Source organism: Camelus dromedarius, chromosome 18, assembly GCF_036321535.1.
Source record: "Camelus dromedarius isolate mCamDro1 chromosome 18, mCamDro1.pat, whole genome shotgun sequence".
Classification (NCBI taxonomy): Eukaryota; Metazoa; Chordata; class Mammalia; order Artiodactyla; family Camelidae; genus Camelus; species Camelus dromedarius.
This window is the reverse complement of record NC_087453.1, coordinates 41,972,311-41,990,399: the sequence shown is the minus strand read 5'-3', so window position 1 is coordinate 41,990,399 and position 18,089 is coordinate 41,972,311. Positions and strand designations below refer to the sequence as shown.

Sequence of the window (18,089 nt, the reverse complement as noted above, 5' to 3'; positions counted from 1 at the left end):
TAAGAACTGACCGTTCTGTGATCTGAGCACCCACAGTGGGCTTACACTGCGAGAGGGAGGACCCAAGACCCATAAGAGGAGCTGAGACAACTCTAGGGTAAAACTTGGAGGAGTTAAGCTCATTGGCTAACCACAGGATCATCATTAATGATTTTATTTCCAACACCTCAACCTCTGAATGGGGAATAAAGCTTTCAAAACAAAAGAAAAAGGAATGACAGACTGCCAGCCTCCAACTAATACCCCAGCCAGGTTTATGTACATACAAAGCTTGCACTTGCAAGTACTTACTTAATTGGGAATGAAAGGAAGTCTCACCCTGAAAATTACTAAGAATGGGGATCTTCTATTGCATATGCAATTATGCTAAAAAAAAAAAAAAGCTGGCTTAATACAAACATCTTTTCAGAATTCTGACCTTAAAGAAACAAAAGTCCTTCTAGGAGTAACTTGCATTTTTCTTCTGTGCCTTTGAAATGTAAATATGCTACTTGATCTTCTTCCAGCATGGTGTGTGTGTGTGTGTGTGTGTGTGTTGAAAACTTGGTCTCTTCCATCCAAAAAAGTACATGTATGGTGTACATTTGGCAGCCAATCGAATAGACTGGTGTTCGTTCTAAGCAGTTTTTTGTCTGGCTGTGCCAACTCGCAGGGGCTTTTTACCATCTTAACCTTTGTTGCATCAGCCTGTACAACAAAGGTCTTTACTTTCTTAGATGATTTTGGGGAGGGAACTTTCTGGATCTTGTTTAGGTGACATCTTTCACACTCCCTTGTGGGGAAGCCTCTTGTATCTTATTGGTTTGGAGTCACTATTAAGATTCATCTTATTCACGACCAGATGATGGATCCTTTAAACTGAAGAAACTTCTAAATTGATTAAGTTTTTAGTGAGCTCTCATTATAAATAGCTGTTTTATTGTTACATATGAAAAAAGGGAAATCACATGAAAGGGTGGAAAATACATACCTAGTGTTTGACCTAGGAACTCCCTTTGTTTAAAACAAATAAGAAAATCAGTTTGGGAAGCTTTATTTGTGTTCTCTTCCCCTTGATGGGTCTTACAGTTGCTAATAAAAATGTTAGAATAATTAATGTTAATTAGGCTGATTAACAAGAAAATTTTTAAAACTGAAGGAAAAGTCTAGAGACTCTTTTCCAACAAGGTGGACATTTTAAAGGGATTTGTCCCAAATGGATAAAGAAATTTATTGATAGTTATTAAGAAGTGGGATAAGTAAAACAGACATTTATGGAATTAAAACATTTTATTTCTACACTAAGGTTGAATAGGCCAAAGGGGAACCCTTTTTTAAAAGTGTTGATTCCCAACATTAAAGGACCCCAAACAAGACCACTCCATTTATCTCAGTGTTAAAAAAAAAAAAATATATATATATATATATATATGGAAAGGCTGGAAGAAAATTACCCTGAGATACCTTACCGACAACTACATGGGGCAAGACTTAGGCCAATAAATCAAATTAAAGGATTGACAGAAGGGCCTGAGTCCCCTGGCTCAGCCCCTCACAGGGGAACCCCCTCCCCAGAACCTTTTATATAAAAATAGATAAAATGGACAAGGGGTAAAAAGATAGAAAAGCTTCTAGAACCCCATCTAAGACCAAGACTTGTTGATTGGGTTCTAATGGAATCTAAAGGTATAAAATTTGATAAAATTGAGATGAACGTTTATAAAAGTTGGTATATTTAAATGTGCTTGATATAAGATGGTTACACCTCTTTTGCTTAATTATATTGCGGGATAGACATGTTTCCCTGGGGAATGCCTCCCTGCTTAGTGTTATAAAACAGGGCATCTAGATTGGCCCCCAGGAAATACAAACATACTGAAGGGGACCAGTAGGGCTACCTGAGCTGTGCAGTATGAAGTAAAAACTGGGAACTAATACTCAGGGGCTAATAAAAACAACAGTAGTGATTTTGCTCTGGGTTGTACACTCTGAAAGAGGGTCTTATTGACTACTTTACACAAGCTTTTGAAGGCATGATAAGTTAAACCCTAAAGGCCTAGAACATAGAATCCCCTTAAATTTCAGTTTAGTTAGAAATCTCGCTGAAAAGCAAATGAAAGAATATATAGTTAGGCGAGTCAATTTTTTAACATCATCTAAGTGACAGACCAGTTCTTTGGGGGAATTAAAAGCAACTGTCTTTGCCTTGCAAATCTCTTCAAGTCAGAAATAAAAATACAGCCCACAATGACCTGAGACTACCCTAATTAGCTCAGTCAGGTAGAACCTGAAACCAAGGGGAAACAAAAGGGCAAAAGTGGCCTTTTTAAACTCAAACTGTTACTGAATGCAAGTTTGTGGGTGTGATGCACAGTGAGGCGAAACCGAAACATCAGAGATTGGAGCGGAGAAAGGTCTATTGCAGGGCCCAGCAAGGAGAACAGGAGGCTTGTGTTCAAAATCCTGAATTCCCTGATGGTTTTTAGGGTGAAGTTTTTATAGGCAAAATTTGGAGTGAGGGCTGCGGAGTGTGTGACTTTCTTCTGATTGGTCGGTGGTGAGGGAAGAGGGCGGTGCTCCAGGAATCTTGTGCTTGGCCTGAAGTTACCATCCCCCATGTGTGTGTGTGTGTGTGTGTGTGTGTGTGTGTGTGTGTGTGTGTGTGTGTGTGTGGCGGGGGGGGGATGCCTTAGTTCCTGCAGAAGAACTGAAAGGTACTGTTATGTGTATCCGTCGAGGAGCAGCCAGGACCCTGCTTTCCTCGCTGCACTGTTGTCCCTTTACTGCTCCTCGCTTATTTCTGTGTTCCCTCCCTTCCCTGATTCGCAGTTGCTTGAATCTGCCCTTTGGAATTCAAGGAAGGTCTAGGAGGGGGAAGGAAGCCTGTCTCCTACAAACAAGAAACGGGGGGACAAGAAAAGGATTTGTACCTGGGAAGGCCCCCACAGGGTCCTGCTCAATTTCAAAACTTCTGGAAAGCTCACTCAGCCAGGATCTAATCCATAGCCTCCTTAAGGGTTTATCAAGAACAAATACAAATCTTAAAGTCTTTTCCATAAATAGTAAAGCCTTAGTCATCTGAGCAAGCAACTGTAATTTATTCCAACTATTAATTATAAACTGGTAAATGTATATTGTAATAATACCTGATTCATAGCTAATTTTTAAAGTTAAGCTATGAGAGCTCTAGTTTTGTCTGTTTCTATGTCTATGTACCTACTATACTTATGAGATGTTTCTACCTCTGGAAAACATATCAGAATTAAACTTACAAAAGAGCTCTATTTAACTGACTTAAAAGTAAGTTCTTAAACTAAATATGAAAGAAACTAGCTAGAATGAATCTCAGGTTCATGTAATCTAGAAAATAGTCAGTATTAAATTAACATCTGGTACTAAAGCTAGCTGAAGTTTGCTGGTTCATCAATATAGCCGTCCCTTTCATTGTACTTAGGTTTACTGAAGGTCAGTGCATTCATGTTATTTCTGTTACAGAGTTTGTCAACAATAACAAAAAATTAACTTGGTGTGATGCAATTCATCTAAATGGATTAAATGCAAATGAGATAAGAGCTTTCGGGCAAACTTTTTGGAAATAATCATGTTTTAGGAATATCTACTTGAAAATAATCTCTCCAGATATTTGGTAATGTGAAATTTTAGAATTATGCTAAATTAAGTTAAATGATGAAAGTTTATTGACAAGGTCATTCCCAAATAAAATACTGAAACATTAATTACTGAACATTAGCTTCCCTTTACAGAGAAACTAAAGGTGTTTAGAATATTAATAAATATGTTTGGTGCCACACTGAGATATTTTCTATAAGAAAGCACGTTTTAAAAAATTATTGGTACTTATGTTTGCCAATCCACAGAATGCTAATGTAGAAGACAGTTCATAATTGCTTACTTCTTAGTTTTCACTAGAAAATAAGATTTTGAAGAGTTGAGGATTCTAATTTAAATATGCAATTAAAATTAATAGAAATAATAAAGGAAACATTTCAGTATATGGTAGGAAAATAAGATGTGTGTTGTGAACAAAAGAAGGTGTGAAAGATGGAATTGCATTTTGTTAAGAGAAAAAAAGAAGTAATTTTTCCCTTGAGCTGGCTGTTTCCAGATGGGGAAAGAAAGGGACAAAATAAGATGGATACAGAAAGTTGGTGGAAAAGGTACCCTGAGAAAAGAGTTTTATGGATGGTCAGGATTGGCTAAATTTGGATTGAATTTAATTAAATGGATTTTGTTGTTGAAAGTAAGCTGGTATAAGACTGGAGTATGGTTTTCTCTCTCTGTTAAGAGAACAAAGTTTTCTTGCAGTGCTGCTCTTGGTAACAGATTGTGTGAGTTTCTGTGCCTTTAAGTAACCTGTATTTACTTCTGAAATCTCCTTACTTTGGTTAAGCGTACAAGTATTGTCTTGCAGTGATCTGTGATCCTATTTGACCAAGTGTTTTAAAACATTTTAACAAACTTCGTATCAAATTTTAAAGTTCTTTTGACTTCCAACTAACTTTAAAATGCTTCAGAGAGCCCGTATGACATCTCAGAGAGGAATGTTAAACTAATTAGGTTTATATGGTATGTTACTTGAGAAATAATGTCAAATGATTAGAGATGAACCTTAGGTTATATTGTATAGAGAAATGTCATTAATATAGATATCCCAACATTTATATGAAATTTCTAAAAATTTGATATGCCCTGGTGTAATGTTATCAGTCATGATTTTAATTATCTTAAAATGTTGTATGCCACAGAAATATCCATGTTTCTTGTCAAATGCATTGTAATCAGATCTTTAACCAGGCCATTTTAAGTCTTGTTGTTTAAAGACAATCATTGTTTTACTCTGATGCTGTCATAAGATAAAGATCTTCATGAAAATTCATAAAAAGGACTTCTGACAAATGTTTCTGATAATTTTTAGGTCACACCACTGAACTGGATAAGAAATGACAGAACTCTAATGGAAAACCTGAAGACTTCGTCTAGCTTATCAAGAATTAATTAACTGATAAATATGATTTATCATTTTATGACTTTTTCTGAAATATACTGGCTTTTAATCTTTGTTTTCCAGAAAAAAAAATTTTCCTTTTATGCTGTGACTTACAATGTTGACTAAGCATACCTTTAAAAGATGAAACACTGATCTATTTCTCTGTACCTGATAGTTCCAGATTTTCACTTCTCTAGCTGGCTCTCCTGTAGACTTGCTGGTTTATCACAACAGATTACAACTAGTTATACTAATCATTGTTTTAATTTGTTCTCTTTGGTTCCAAATTATTTATGCTTTGTGTGTCTCTCTCCCTGTGCTATGACCTTATTAATGTTACTAGCTGTATTATCCTGTCTAGTTTATAAGACTGTCTCTTGCATTACCCAGTGTGTAACCAGGTCTCCAACAAAACTAATGTTAGCTAAATTCTTGAGACAATTAATCATGTACACATAACTCCACATGAAATAATTGTAATAGTGTAACTGTAGGTAGGGGAAGAAGCAACAAGGGAAAACATTCTCTGAATCACAAGAGACTGGTAAGATAGGCAATCCACAGCATTGTAGGTTATCCACAGAGCCTAATCCAAAAAAATTAACACATTGAGTAGCTTATCAACAGAATCTTTATCTGATCTAGGAATGAGACTTCCTGGCACCATGAGACAAAATTGGTCATGAAATGTCTCCCAAATATTGGTTGAATTTATGATGAAGGGAAAGCACTGTGAATGAAAAAAATGTTGCCTGCCATATGCCCCTGCCCCGATGGTGAGCACTGGGGGAACTCGGGATGGAGACTAACAGGCTGCCCGCTGCCAAGCCCTCAGCCACTGCAGACACCCTCAACCTCAGGGTGCACCCTGAGGGGACTTGGGATGGAAAAGGGCAGGATTCTGGCCCTAGAGAGCCAAAGTGCAAATCAAAGGAATGATTTCATTGAGCCCAGACTCTAGCATCTTCCCATACAAAGAATAGCACTAAATTCATTAACTTGAGATGTCTGGTTTTCTTCAATTAACAGCACTCTTTTGCTGTTCTGACTACGTGGTCTTCGCTGTAAAACTCCTGTGTATCCTGGCTCCTCCCTTACCTCTTCAGAGCATCCCTCAGAACTGAGAGGCTGATTCTGGGCTTGAAGTCCAAAAAGTCCAGCAAATAAAATACAACTCTCAACTTCTGGCTTGTACATTTTTTTTTTTTTTTCAGATGACAGAGGCAATGGTGTCAACACATTCATGTCTTGCCCTGATGAACGCCAATTCATTTATCCCGTAAGTTTTTTCACAGCTAAGTATTTTAAGCCAGGAATCAAAATAGGGAGCCTGGTTTCTTTCCTCTCATTCTCCTCACCAGCCCGCAAGATACAAAAAAAGGGTTACAGACCACTCATTATTCTAGATACACTTCAGCCTTGGCTGAGAGATTTACTTCAGCCTTGGCTGAGAGATTTAGAATGTTGGTCTAGAAAACTCCTAGACATGATCTGGTGCAGATGTTTGTTTCCCTGTGGAGTTCCCTGAGGCTCATTCAACTCGACAAACCTCTGTGTGGACACGCAGGTCTGCAGGCAGTGGTGTGAGAGGACGGGACAGAAGGCAGCTTCTTTCAGTCTGAACACACTCAAATGCCTTTCACATTCTCCAGGGCACAGATTTAGTGTTATGCTTAAAAACAGACATACTAAACAACTCAGCAGGTAGCTTCTGGAAAAGCAGTGCTTCAGAATCAGCTTGAGGTTGCTGAAATAATTTAATCACTCCAGGAGGCTAGGGAAGGGTGAGATGGATGGAAAATATTTTTTTTCTTGCTGTCAAAGCTCAGAAAACTAGGATACTGCATCATCTAGATATGCTGTAGCTTATCTTTTTCCTTTAAAGATCGTAAGCTTCTAGGGGTAATCCTTGCTCCTTATACTCTGTTATTTGGTATAAAGATTTTTAAAGTTTAGCCCAAGCCATGCTGTGGGACTTGATAGAACTGAGGGAAATCCAACATGCTTTTACACACTGTTTCTACAGCCGGTTTAATCCACCAAAAGTCTCAGCACAGAGGCAGCTTACCTGTTAGTTAATCTTCTTGCTGACTCTCTGTTGGGTCATTTACACTGTCATCCTGACTATTCATTTCAACTGCAACCAGAAAGGAAAACAAACAGGTTAAATATTTGTTAAACCCAAATCTCTTAAACATATTAAAGTGGGCTGTGAATCGTTACATGCCTGATTTCCTGTCTTAACCTCTTTTCAGTTTGTTTTCCTTCCTTCAAGATTTGGGGACTATGCTTGCAGATTTTTACTGGTGGGGGATGGAATTGGGCAGAATTGCCTCTTTACGGAACTGTAGGAGCTGTGTTGTCATTTCATACCAGACTTTTGGGTTGATATTTTGGCTGTTTATTACCATCCTTAGGGAGATTCAAAGGCCTTAATAGATGTCTATGAAAATAGAGAGAAAACAAAGCAAAACAGCACACTGACGTGTGGAGAAGTAAGCAGTTTTCTCCAAAACAGCAATGCCAGGAGGCCTGCATGGTTTCAATTTTGAAATTCAAAACAGACCCCAAAACTTGCCAATGTGTATAGTGGCAGTGGACACCACAAAATAACCAGATCACAGTGATAATAAAATGTGTGCTTTCACTTTACTGTGTATAGTATTGTTCTGTGTATACATTTGAATACAAATAGCATGCATAATTAATGCCACTGTCCAGAAGTAGCTCAGGGCAGGCATAGCAGTCATTCTGGAAATTTTCAAGGGTCAGTAGGTTTAATTAGGTTGATATTTTTAAAGCATCAAAGCCCATATTATAAACTGAGAGACATAACCCACAGATGGACAATGGCTAGACCTTGTATAATAGTAGAACTCTGACTTCAAACCTCTGCAACAAACAGCTTGGGCAACCAAACCACAGTGTCTGCAGCAATCAGCTCAGAACGGTCAGGACTTGGCCAGCGACTGCCAGCTTCACTGTATTTCACTCTACGCTTCCAACATAGGACCAACCAAAGAAAGCCAAATATGTCCCCAAACCAACCAGCCACTTCTCGTTAGCCCAAGTCCAGCTCCCCTGGCCAACAACCTCCAATCAGAGGATGCTTGAGGTCTTCCCTTTGGTTCACTGTGAAGTTTTCCCACTTCCCCGCCCACCTTTGCATTGGCCAAAGACACAAGTGATAATAATGGCTGACACCCTGGGTATAAAGGACTGCATAAGTAGCCTTTGTTTGTTCTCACTTGTTTGCACAAACTCAACAATCCAAATCTCTTTTTCTTGAACATGAAAACTCGATTGAAGTGAAATAGAGGCAGCTGCTGGATTTCACATTCCAGAGACTTGAAAGGGGGAATGATGTTGTATGGCAACCCAGCCCACTCTCTCTTGAGCAGAGAGGCTGTAAAAGCAGGTCTCTTTCCTCCTCCTGCAAACTGTCCTTGGTTTCTTTTTTTCCCCTCTCCATCCTTAGTTTGTAATGATGTGTGAGCCCATTCTATACCCCAGGTATAAACTGGCCAGATGCAGCAAGCCTGCCTATAATCAGAGAATACTGTGTGCACTTTCCACCCTAGCTTATCAAGTTATTCTAAGCCCGCCCATCTCCATGTGGGAGTGTGCAGAATAAAACACAGGAGAGCATTCCTCTTCTGTTTCTTTCTCCAAGCCAAGGGTCACTAGTTCCAAAGCCTATTAATAATTGTTAGTACAAAAAGCATTCCATGATCAAAAAAGCTTGGGAAAAGCAATGTTGAATCATGTTAATAAGTTTCTTTACCACTAAGACTTCTGAGAGCCTGTAATGTGCATGGCAAATCTCCAAGTGAGGACTAAAATTTAGCATTTCCCACATTTATATCCCTTTTATTCAATGCACATTGCACGGACCTGGTATTCTTCAGAATATGCTTGATAGAGAACTAGCTAAGAACCATGTCTATATTATCACAACCAGGCTGGGGCAGGTTTCATTCAACTGAGCGTGACTAACATGGAGTGGCTTTTAGTGGATAAAGCTGGGGTTTAAAGACATTCTTCCCCTAGAGAATGCATGCCCATGAGTTAAAATCAGTTTGTACTGGGTGTAAGACAGGGAATATACAACACAGGGAATATAGCCAATATTTTGCAATAACTGTAAATGAAAAGTAACCTTTAAAATTGTATAAAATTTTTTTAATTAAAAAAATTCAAAAATCAGTTTCTGCAAACAGGCTTATAATTAAGGGAGGCAATTAAACTGAGGACAGGCTTATAGAAGGATGAAATACATGGTCTAGGAAACTCTATTTAAAACCACCAAGCAATTTCTACCAGTGGCTAAAATTTCCCCAAGGTCATTATCAACCCAAAGTAATTTTCTTTTTTTTTACCCTGGCTGAAATAACCCAAACAGAAAGATATATATATATATGTGTGTGTGTGTGTGTTTATACAGTTGATCACTGACCAATAATTCTGGTTCTCCTAAGTTCTGTGAGCAAGTAAAATTAAATATTTATAAATAATGCATGCTCAAATAGTTGTTTTTCTAATGCAAATGATGATATTTCAAAGGGTTCCCAGCATCATTGTACAGGGGCAAGGCTATAATATTCCTGAGGCTCAGAATCTCCAGATGCTTTCAAAAAGAGATGTGACTAAAGAAAGGTTTTTGTAAATTTATTCATAAAGCACTATTGAAGATTCACCGTGTTTTTGGCCAAGCCATCCGATGTGCTGTAGCGAGGGGAAGTGATGAAAGTCCAAGAACAACCTCAACCCAAACTCAAGCCAGGGCTCCTCGGAGCCCTGAGAGGAGCCAGCACAACAGCTGAGCGCGTATCTTCTGCAGAGGCGGTATTTCCGTAAAGTCACCAGCTAGACTTCGGTTCAGTTTAGCCTTGAAATTACCCACTGGTGCCTCAGTATTATAAGGCTAAACTAAGTCACATGCAATTTAAAAATTAAAGGTTGCCAATGTTATTAGTTCCCAGTAGAAAATGGTTTTTGATCTTTACCTTGTTCTAACGGAATATGTTGATCCAGAGAATAGCTAGCTCCCTTAATCCTGGACTACACACAGGAAATGGGCCAGGTGTGTAGTTTGCGTGACCCACAGCTCAGACCCTTACCGTCAGGATTTGCAGAGTTTTCTGTGTCGCCAGAGCCTTCGCTGCTCATAGGAACTCTTGGTGCGTCCTCGCCTTGAGCTGAAAAAGTAAGATAGTCCTTGATTAATAGAGAATTAGAACAGCCAATTGTCCTGTCACCCTCCGTTGCCCTCTTAAATTTAAAAATACTCCTGGGATTCAACTTCTTTTGCAGAAAAGGTCAAAGGAGGAAATTGTGGGTTGAGTTGCTGGAATACTTTAGCACTGTCGTATTCTAAGCTCAGTTTAATTTGTGAGATAATCACATACACACATACACAGCTTCTCTAATTGGAAATCTCGTAGCATGAAAGCAGGGAAACTTGGCTTAATCAGAACAACACACAGTTTGAATTTGGAGAAATTTGTATGTGTGTGAATTTATGTAGCTTAACCTTTGACTAGACTAAAAAGAGAAAACCTGTTTTGCCTTAGGCATGCTTGAGAGCTGAAAGTTTCATTTGTTTACGCAAATGAATGGCTCAGTTGCTTGTCTAGAAGAACTTCTCGGGTGCTGCCATTCTGGATTGCTGAGAATCCAGTTGTTAGTCCATTTCTGTTGTAATTGTCCTCTCTTTCCACAGCTTCATAAGGCTTGCCATCCATCTGCTATGGCTGAAGCTGTGTAACATGCTTAAATGCGGTCATAATGAGATTTTTTTTTTTATGATCTGATATTGTGAGCATATTGAAAATGATCACCACAATAAGTCTAGTTAACCTCCATTTCTCTTCTTGTGAAGAAATTTCCAGACAGTTAAAAGGACAATCATCTCTTACTTCTTAGTTAAATATCTATTATGTTTTCACAGCTTGAAAAGCCAGGGCATTTAAAAATACAGATACAGATAAAGTGCTGAAAAAACCCACAACTTAGAAGTGTTTTTTATTATTTCTGCCCTTTTTTAAAAAAGAGAAGATTAAATTCATTTTCGTTATATGAATACCTATTGAGCCCAGAGTACAGTCAATTTGGCGTTCCTGTCGGGGAGAATGAAGCAAAGATAGGAAAGATCCAGGTTATCATCTCTTCAAAGGAGGGTACCTTCAAAGATAGAACTCTTGGTAATGATTTACTGAAGCTGACAATCAAGAAACAAGATGCAATGGTGATCGAACTTTGAGCCTGGGTGGGTGGATGTTAGGAAGGTCAGTACTTGAAGACACATAAAACAAGCAAAGTGAAGGAAGATGAAGAAAGTCATTTTAGATTTGAAGTCTGATGTGCAGGGTCATTTCAGTGGAGATGCCAAACAAGTTTTGCACTTAATGCTGAGGAAGAAAACTGAGAATTAGACGTATGGGAATTTGGGAGATGTCATATGTAGAATGATGTCATACCATTGATGACATGAGAGTAGATGAGAAAAGTCAGGAAAAGGATGACACAAGAAGGAAAAATTGACTGTGGACTCCCAGTCCTACAAGGACAACATGAAAGCAACTGTGTCCATGAGTTCTTTCCACTAATTCCTGAGGATGAGGTTGGGAAAGGGAAAACAAAACTTGAAACCTCCGACTGGACTGAACACCATATCATATCTTTTCTCACTCTGCCAATTTTAGAAACTAGACCATTTTTCAATTGCTCATCAACACATTCCTTAAAGATGCAATTACAGAAAAAAACCATTGATGGATTTCTCTAAGCTTGGGAGCAGGAAATCTTTGCTAATTATGCCTCAAAACAGAAGTAATAAGAAAAAATAAATATGTGACTTTATACAAACATAATAAACTTACGGAATGGAAACAAATGCCAGAAGAAATATTTAAAAAATCAACAATAAAAAAGAAATGTTTAAAGAAAGAAAGATTACAAGTTGAGGAAAAATATTTACATCTTTTATCATAGACAAAGGGTTAATATCTTTGGTTTATAAAGTACTTCCAAAATTAGAGATAAAGAAGATTGACAACTAGATAGAAAATTAAGAAATTTAACAGAAAGTTTATTTTAAAAAAATGAGTGGCTTGTATATATGTGAAAAGCTGATTCACTTTGCTACTAATAAAAAAATGAAAATGAAAATTACACTGAGAAAGGGATTTCTGCCTAAAATGGACATTCATGATGTAGACTAACCCTCTCAGCAAGAACAGCTAGAAACACGGAGCAGACTATTTGGCAAATTATTTTAAGGCACTAGAGGGCCCTCAAGGCAGCAGAAGCTTGGGGAGGTAAAAAGTGGTGAGCCTGACAGTCCACATGTACCAGGAATTTGAATATGAGTCTCCAGGTATCTTCTTTGAGGTTTGGGAGAGGGGCAAAACCTGGAGGTCAGGGCCCGCCGAGGAAGAGGTGCTCTGATGAGGACCTCAGGTTTTCTGTGGGATCCACCGAAGGGTTACACTCTGGGGCAAGGATGAACTTGAAATAGGCCAGTTCTTAAAAAAAAAAAAAAGTCCAACTTTCAGTCAATTTAATCCCTAATTAGACTTCAGTGCTCTGCTCAATCCTACCAGCTTTTCAGAAGGAAAAGTAAATCCTCTGTGGAAGAAGCTAAAACCATCTAGAGCCTTGAATTATGTCTACAAGTTTTCATACATAGTGTTCAGCACTTCATAAAAAATCACCTGGCATTCCAGAAGAACAAGAATGTACCACTGAAAACCCGGACAATAGGCAGTATATAGAATCATGTTAGAGATGCAGATATTGTAGACACAAATTTAAAGTACGATTAATGTGTTTAAGAACTGGATGGCAATTTGGAGAATTCTCTTGGCAAAGCAGTTTATCAGATAACTGGACTGGATACTATAAAATGTCAGATGTAAATTCTAGAACTAAAACATATGCAATAATTGAAGTTAAGAATTCAATAGGTGGATCTGGCAGCAATTAGACACAGCGGAAAGAGAAATTCATAACCTGAAAGCTAAGTTAGAAGAAAATATAAAGAATGAAATACAGATGAAAAATACACAAAATAATTAGCAGAGATATGAGACAAGTCCTATCCCATGTAATGGGAAAAGGCAATATTTTAAAAGATAATGGCTGAAAATTTCCTCAAATTAACAGAAGATACCAAGTCACTGATTTAAGAATATTACAACCCCCAAGCGAAATTAATGCAAAGCAAGCCTAACTCAGGCCAATCATGGTAAAATGGATGACAATCAAGGTTAAAGAAAAAATACAAAATTATCTAGTGAACAAAGACCATTAACTTCAAAATAGCAGCAGGAGGAATTACAGACATGTTCTTAACAAAAATAAGGGCACCCAGAAATAAAGCGATGACATTTTCAAAGTGCTTTAAAAAAATACCACCGATGTCAAATTTCATATCTAACAAAATCTTCTTTCAAACTTGAATTTGAAATAAAGTATTTTCAGGAAAAAAAAATTTGTTCAAGGGGAAAAGTAGTAGACCTACAGTGAAAGATTTTCACTACATTAAAAAAATAAATTCCAAGTGGATTATAGAACTAAACTTGAAAGCTAACATGGAAAAACACCATCATTAGGCAAAAAATTGTTATACAGGAAACACCAAAACTAACCATTAGGAAACCATTAAAATTCAGCACAATTAGTCTATCAAAACACACTATTAAGAAAGTGCAAAAATAAGCTAGAGTGGAAAAAGATATCTGTTCTACATATAGATAGAGATATATTTACAGACATACAGATACAGGTGTCTGCTATATATACACATATATTTTAATATATGTACATATTACAAAGGACTTACAAAGGATTCTTGTGTTAATATAGAAAGAAAATAATACACAAATGAGCAGAAAAGCCAGGTAACCCAATAGAAAATGGGTGAGACTCAGACAGACATGTCATAAAAGAAGATATCCTGGCCAGTCACTTAATTTTTTGAATGACTTTTACCAAATATCATAGTATGGAAAAGCCTTGGCTTTTTTTTCCCCCACTATTAAAATAACTACAAAATGTTCTAACTCCTTGTCTAACTCTCTGGGGCACCAGCAGAACTTATCAAAATCTAACATTGTTGTTATATTTTATAAGATATGATTACTATGGAAGAAAATTTAATTGACCTAACACTATTTAAACATCACTTCTTTGACTTTCTCCTTGAGGTTGTTGTTTGTGATGAGATCTAGAGGTACCTGTGGCTGATTCCTCCAGGAAATCTCTCTCAAAATCGTTACTATGAGTGGTAATACTGCCAGGGATATTACTATGGAGAAACTTCGCTGACATCATGGGGAACTTTCTAGCTCACAGGCAGGATGCTAGCCAATTAAATCATGCTCGGTGAGAATGAAGGAGCTTAGTATAAAACTGGGCTGGGAGAGGGAAGAAGAGACTGAAGAAAACCAAACCCCGAAGGCAAATCAGACAGTAGTAAATATTTAAGTTGCTTGCCTTATGTTTTGTCTTTTCAACTTCATTATTTTAAAATATAGTACATTCATTGAGAAATCTTAGGTTGTACCACCATATTGGCACAGATTAGCATGAGATATAATGGCAGGTTTGAGATCCCTGACAGAGAGAAAAAGATAAGACATAATGTGTCTCTGTATACTGCCATGTTCTTGAGCAGAGGTCTCTTAGAGCTGCTTTTGAAGACCCTAACAGTACATTTCATAGGCATTATTCATTTATTTAATATCATGAGTGTGCATGATACATATATGTATGAATATGATTATATGATTATGTGTGCAATGGTGTGTTTACATGTATATGCATGTGCATGTGTGGGTTTGTGTGTGTCTGTGTTGTGTACCTGGAAAAAGGGAGAGAGGAATGACAGATATTTGTTACCCTGATGTGCATGTGGAACTGGTATTATCCTAAGGGCTTCTCCCCTGCTGGGCAATGCATCTGAGTGCCCCAGAGAAATGAGTCCATTTCACACAGACAACAGAATCTGATCAAAACAAAAATTGCCTCTACAGCCTATTTATTCCAGTTTGCCTGTCCCTCCCCTCATTTTGATTACTGCTTGGAACACAAACAAGAGGTACATTTCAGGGCTCCCAGCAGGAGATAAAAGACACTGAAATAGAAAGAGCCTGGGACATTCAGTACCATTTTCATTTTCAATTACCAACTGCAGCTCTTTAAAGCCTTAATTATGATAAACTTTTGTAGGTCAGTTGGCATTACATAAAAAATAATAAATGTAGTAGGGCTCATCACAAAACATCCTGAAATGCATTTAGAATGTAATCGACCAAATTTTACAGAATACAGAAACATCGAGTGATGTTGGAGCATCCTAGAAGTTTTTCTTTTGAGATTGTGTTGATGATAAACTTCATGCAACAAATATATTTACAAATAATTATTTCTCATAATGTGTAATTGTATAGGTTTCATGATAGCCGTAGAAAGCAGGGCCTGTCTGGATTCAATCATTTAGTGAATTAAAGTGGTGTTGACCCAAAGTAAACTTGACAAATTTTGCCATATCTATGCTCCAACTTTACTATTAATGTAATGGATTAGGTAATTGTTTAGAAAGGCTCACCTCCTATCTGCTACCCTTACAGGAGCCGACTTCACTATTCCTTGATGTTGGGCTTGGCCATGAAATCTGCTTTGGCCAGTGAGATATTAGCAAAAGTGAGTCAAACAGAGGCTTGAAATGCGTTTGTACAGTTGAGGCTTGCCCTCCTGTGCTCCTGCCTTTAACCCCAAGAAGAACATGCGTTAGGGAATAGCTGATTTAAGGAAGATAAGACCTGAACTTGACTCACAGACTGATGTCCTCCTGGCCAGACTAGATGTGATCAATCCTCATATTCATGAACAAAAGAATACATGATTGTTGTTCTAAGACCCTGAGATTGAAGATGGCTTGTTATGCAGCATTATTGCGGTGACAGCTAATGTTTAATAACATGTTTTTAATTGGCTCAGTCCTAACATTGCCTTTTAATTTTGTCCCATAACAATTATAGCTATAAAGTCATGAGCTTAATTTTTGCCTCATTTTTCACACATGGTAATAAATATGTTAATATCTACGTCACCTATAATCATCCACAGAACTACAAATGGTGACCATATGGAATCTGGGGAAATACCCAGTTACTGTATACAGATGAGAAGTCCCTTAACAGGCTGAACTCTGTTGACTTCACAATGTTCCTAAAGTGGAAGAAAACTGGCCGTGGAGTTTAAGGCATTTGCCACATATATTTAACTTCCAAGCTCAAATAGAAGGAAGCAATTTTTCCACATGCATAGACATCAATTTATGTTCTGCTTCAAGCAGTTGATCATTAGGGGAGATGAGCTCAATTAGACCTTACTTTACCCTAGAATGCTAAGTTCACTTTTTAAGTGTAGAATCCAAGGTCAACTAAGTGAAAGGAGATCAAAGAGCAACTTAGGGTGGACGAACTGTGTCGGTGAAAATACAGGACTTGAGGACAATTTGAGTCTCTGTGATACACTGTTGTCATGATACTTTCCCACAAATTGCTCTCTACAATCAAGTCACCAGTAATATTTAAAATGATCATAAAAGTCAATGATGTGACTCTTCTCAGTGATGTGGTTCCAGCAGACATAAACTAAATACATTTAACCTCAAAAAGAAAATTCCAGTCCTTGGTAGTTGCAGGGGCTTATCTATTCACATAGCTGCTTGAATAGCATCCAGATTTCACATTCTGGGTGTTTGGTGATAACACGTAAGGGTGCAGAGGATAAACACCACTCCTGGGAGTCACCCAAAGTGAAGGGGGGCAAAATAAACCAGGCAGCATTTAGCAAACACTATTATCCACCCTCCCTACAACAAATGACACACAACAAACCAAAAGTCCAGCCTCTATACATCCCTTCTCTACATTAAATTTGCCTTTGTTTTGCTTTTTGTAACTTCCTTTTCTGTGACTCATGAACCGTAGGACTGCCCGTTATTGGCCACCTTTCTCAGAAGCTCAACATCAGTGAAAGGGGATGGAGTGTAACTCTCTGGAGTTGGGTGCAGCTGGTTTCAAATCCAAGCTCCAGCATCTCTATTTGTGTGATCTTGGGCAAGACCCATTCACACCCAGAGTCTCAGCTGTAGCACATATAGATGGAGGTAATGATGGCTCCCTCACAACATTTGAGGATTAAAAGAGGTAATGACTGACTATAATCAATGCTTGATTAATATTTTTTGGCTGAGAGAAACAAATTTGATTTCTACTTCTGGATATCTCCTAATCACTGACTCTTAGGCATAAAAACTTAGCTGAGTCACTTCTATGTATCATTCAAGAGTTTAATCACATTTTTCTCCTCTCTGGTATCATTCATTCATTCATTCATTCATTCATTCATTCATTCCTCCAGTATATATGTTGAGTCCCTGCTGTGTAGGAAGCTTAATAAAAACAACTGAATGAAATAGAGGACTGGCTTAGCTGGATTAAACCTCAGAGAAGAAAGCATGCGTGCTGTTCAGCAGTGTATTTTTCTTTTATTGTTTCTTCTAGTCCATAATTAGATTTTCTGCATTCTAGGTGAAGAACAAAGATCAAAGGTAAAATGCCACACACTTCTCTTATTCTGACTTTGGAACAAGGCTCATTCTTTTCAATTTGCTAAAGTTAAGTTGGTCCAGAGTCTTCCTTTAAAAAATCAAATTTTGGATTTAAATTTTATTAACTTTTGTTGATTTTTCTTTCAGCTGTTAAGTTTTTGGTTGGAAATAGTCAGTTTTAATTAATAAGTGCCATGAATGGATTTTCTTTCTGGTTTTTTTTTTTTTTTTTTTTTTTTTTTTTTGTCAAAAGCCAATACTTAAATTCTTTAAACACTTAAACGTGCTTTTTCAAAGGCACTTCAAAGGCATTTTCAGTTTTACCTCAGCATGTAGGGAGTCCAGATTCCTTCTTTCTTCCTTCTTCATTTCCTTCCTCCCTCTTTTTTGTCATTTGTTTTTATATTTTACCATTTTTTCTATTTGATTGTTCAGTTTTTTCCTTATTAACTTTTATATAGTCTTCATAAATTAAGG

At 37.5% G+C, this 18,089-nt stretch overlaps 1 protein-coding gene and 1 long non-coding RNA gene across 5 annotated transcripts in view; one reads left to right on the top strand and one right to left on the bottom strand.

The window, feature by feature from the left end:
* The window catches only part of LOC105095117 (uncharacterized), a 33,344-nt gene extending 25,698 nt beyond the window's left edge, over positions 1 to 7,646 (top strand). For all 3 annotated transcript variants that reach the window (XR_837725.3, XR_010376682.1, XR_010376681.1), the window contains one exon: positions 4,916 to 7,646. This is a non-coding gene — a long non-coding RNA (uncharacterized LOC105095117). The remainder of the gene's footprint in view (positions 1 to 4,915) is intronic.
* MACROD2 (mono-ADP ribosylhydrolase 2) overlaps positions 7,056 to 18,089 on the bottom strand; it is a 1,873,695-nt gene continuing 1,862,661 nt past the window's right edge. For both annotated transcript variants that reach the window (XM_064475896.1, XM_064475895.1), the window contains exons 17-18: positions 10,108 to 10,185; positions 7,056 to 7,124 (exon numbers count right to left, since the gene is read on the bottom strand). In XM_064475896.1, coding sequence (XP_064331966.1) covers positions 7,063 to 7,124; positions 10,108 to 10,185 — 140 coding nt within the window. In that variant the 3' untranslated portion in view covers positions 7,056 to 7,062. The remainder of the gene's footprint in view (positions 7,125 to 10,107; positions 10,186 to 18,089) is intronic.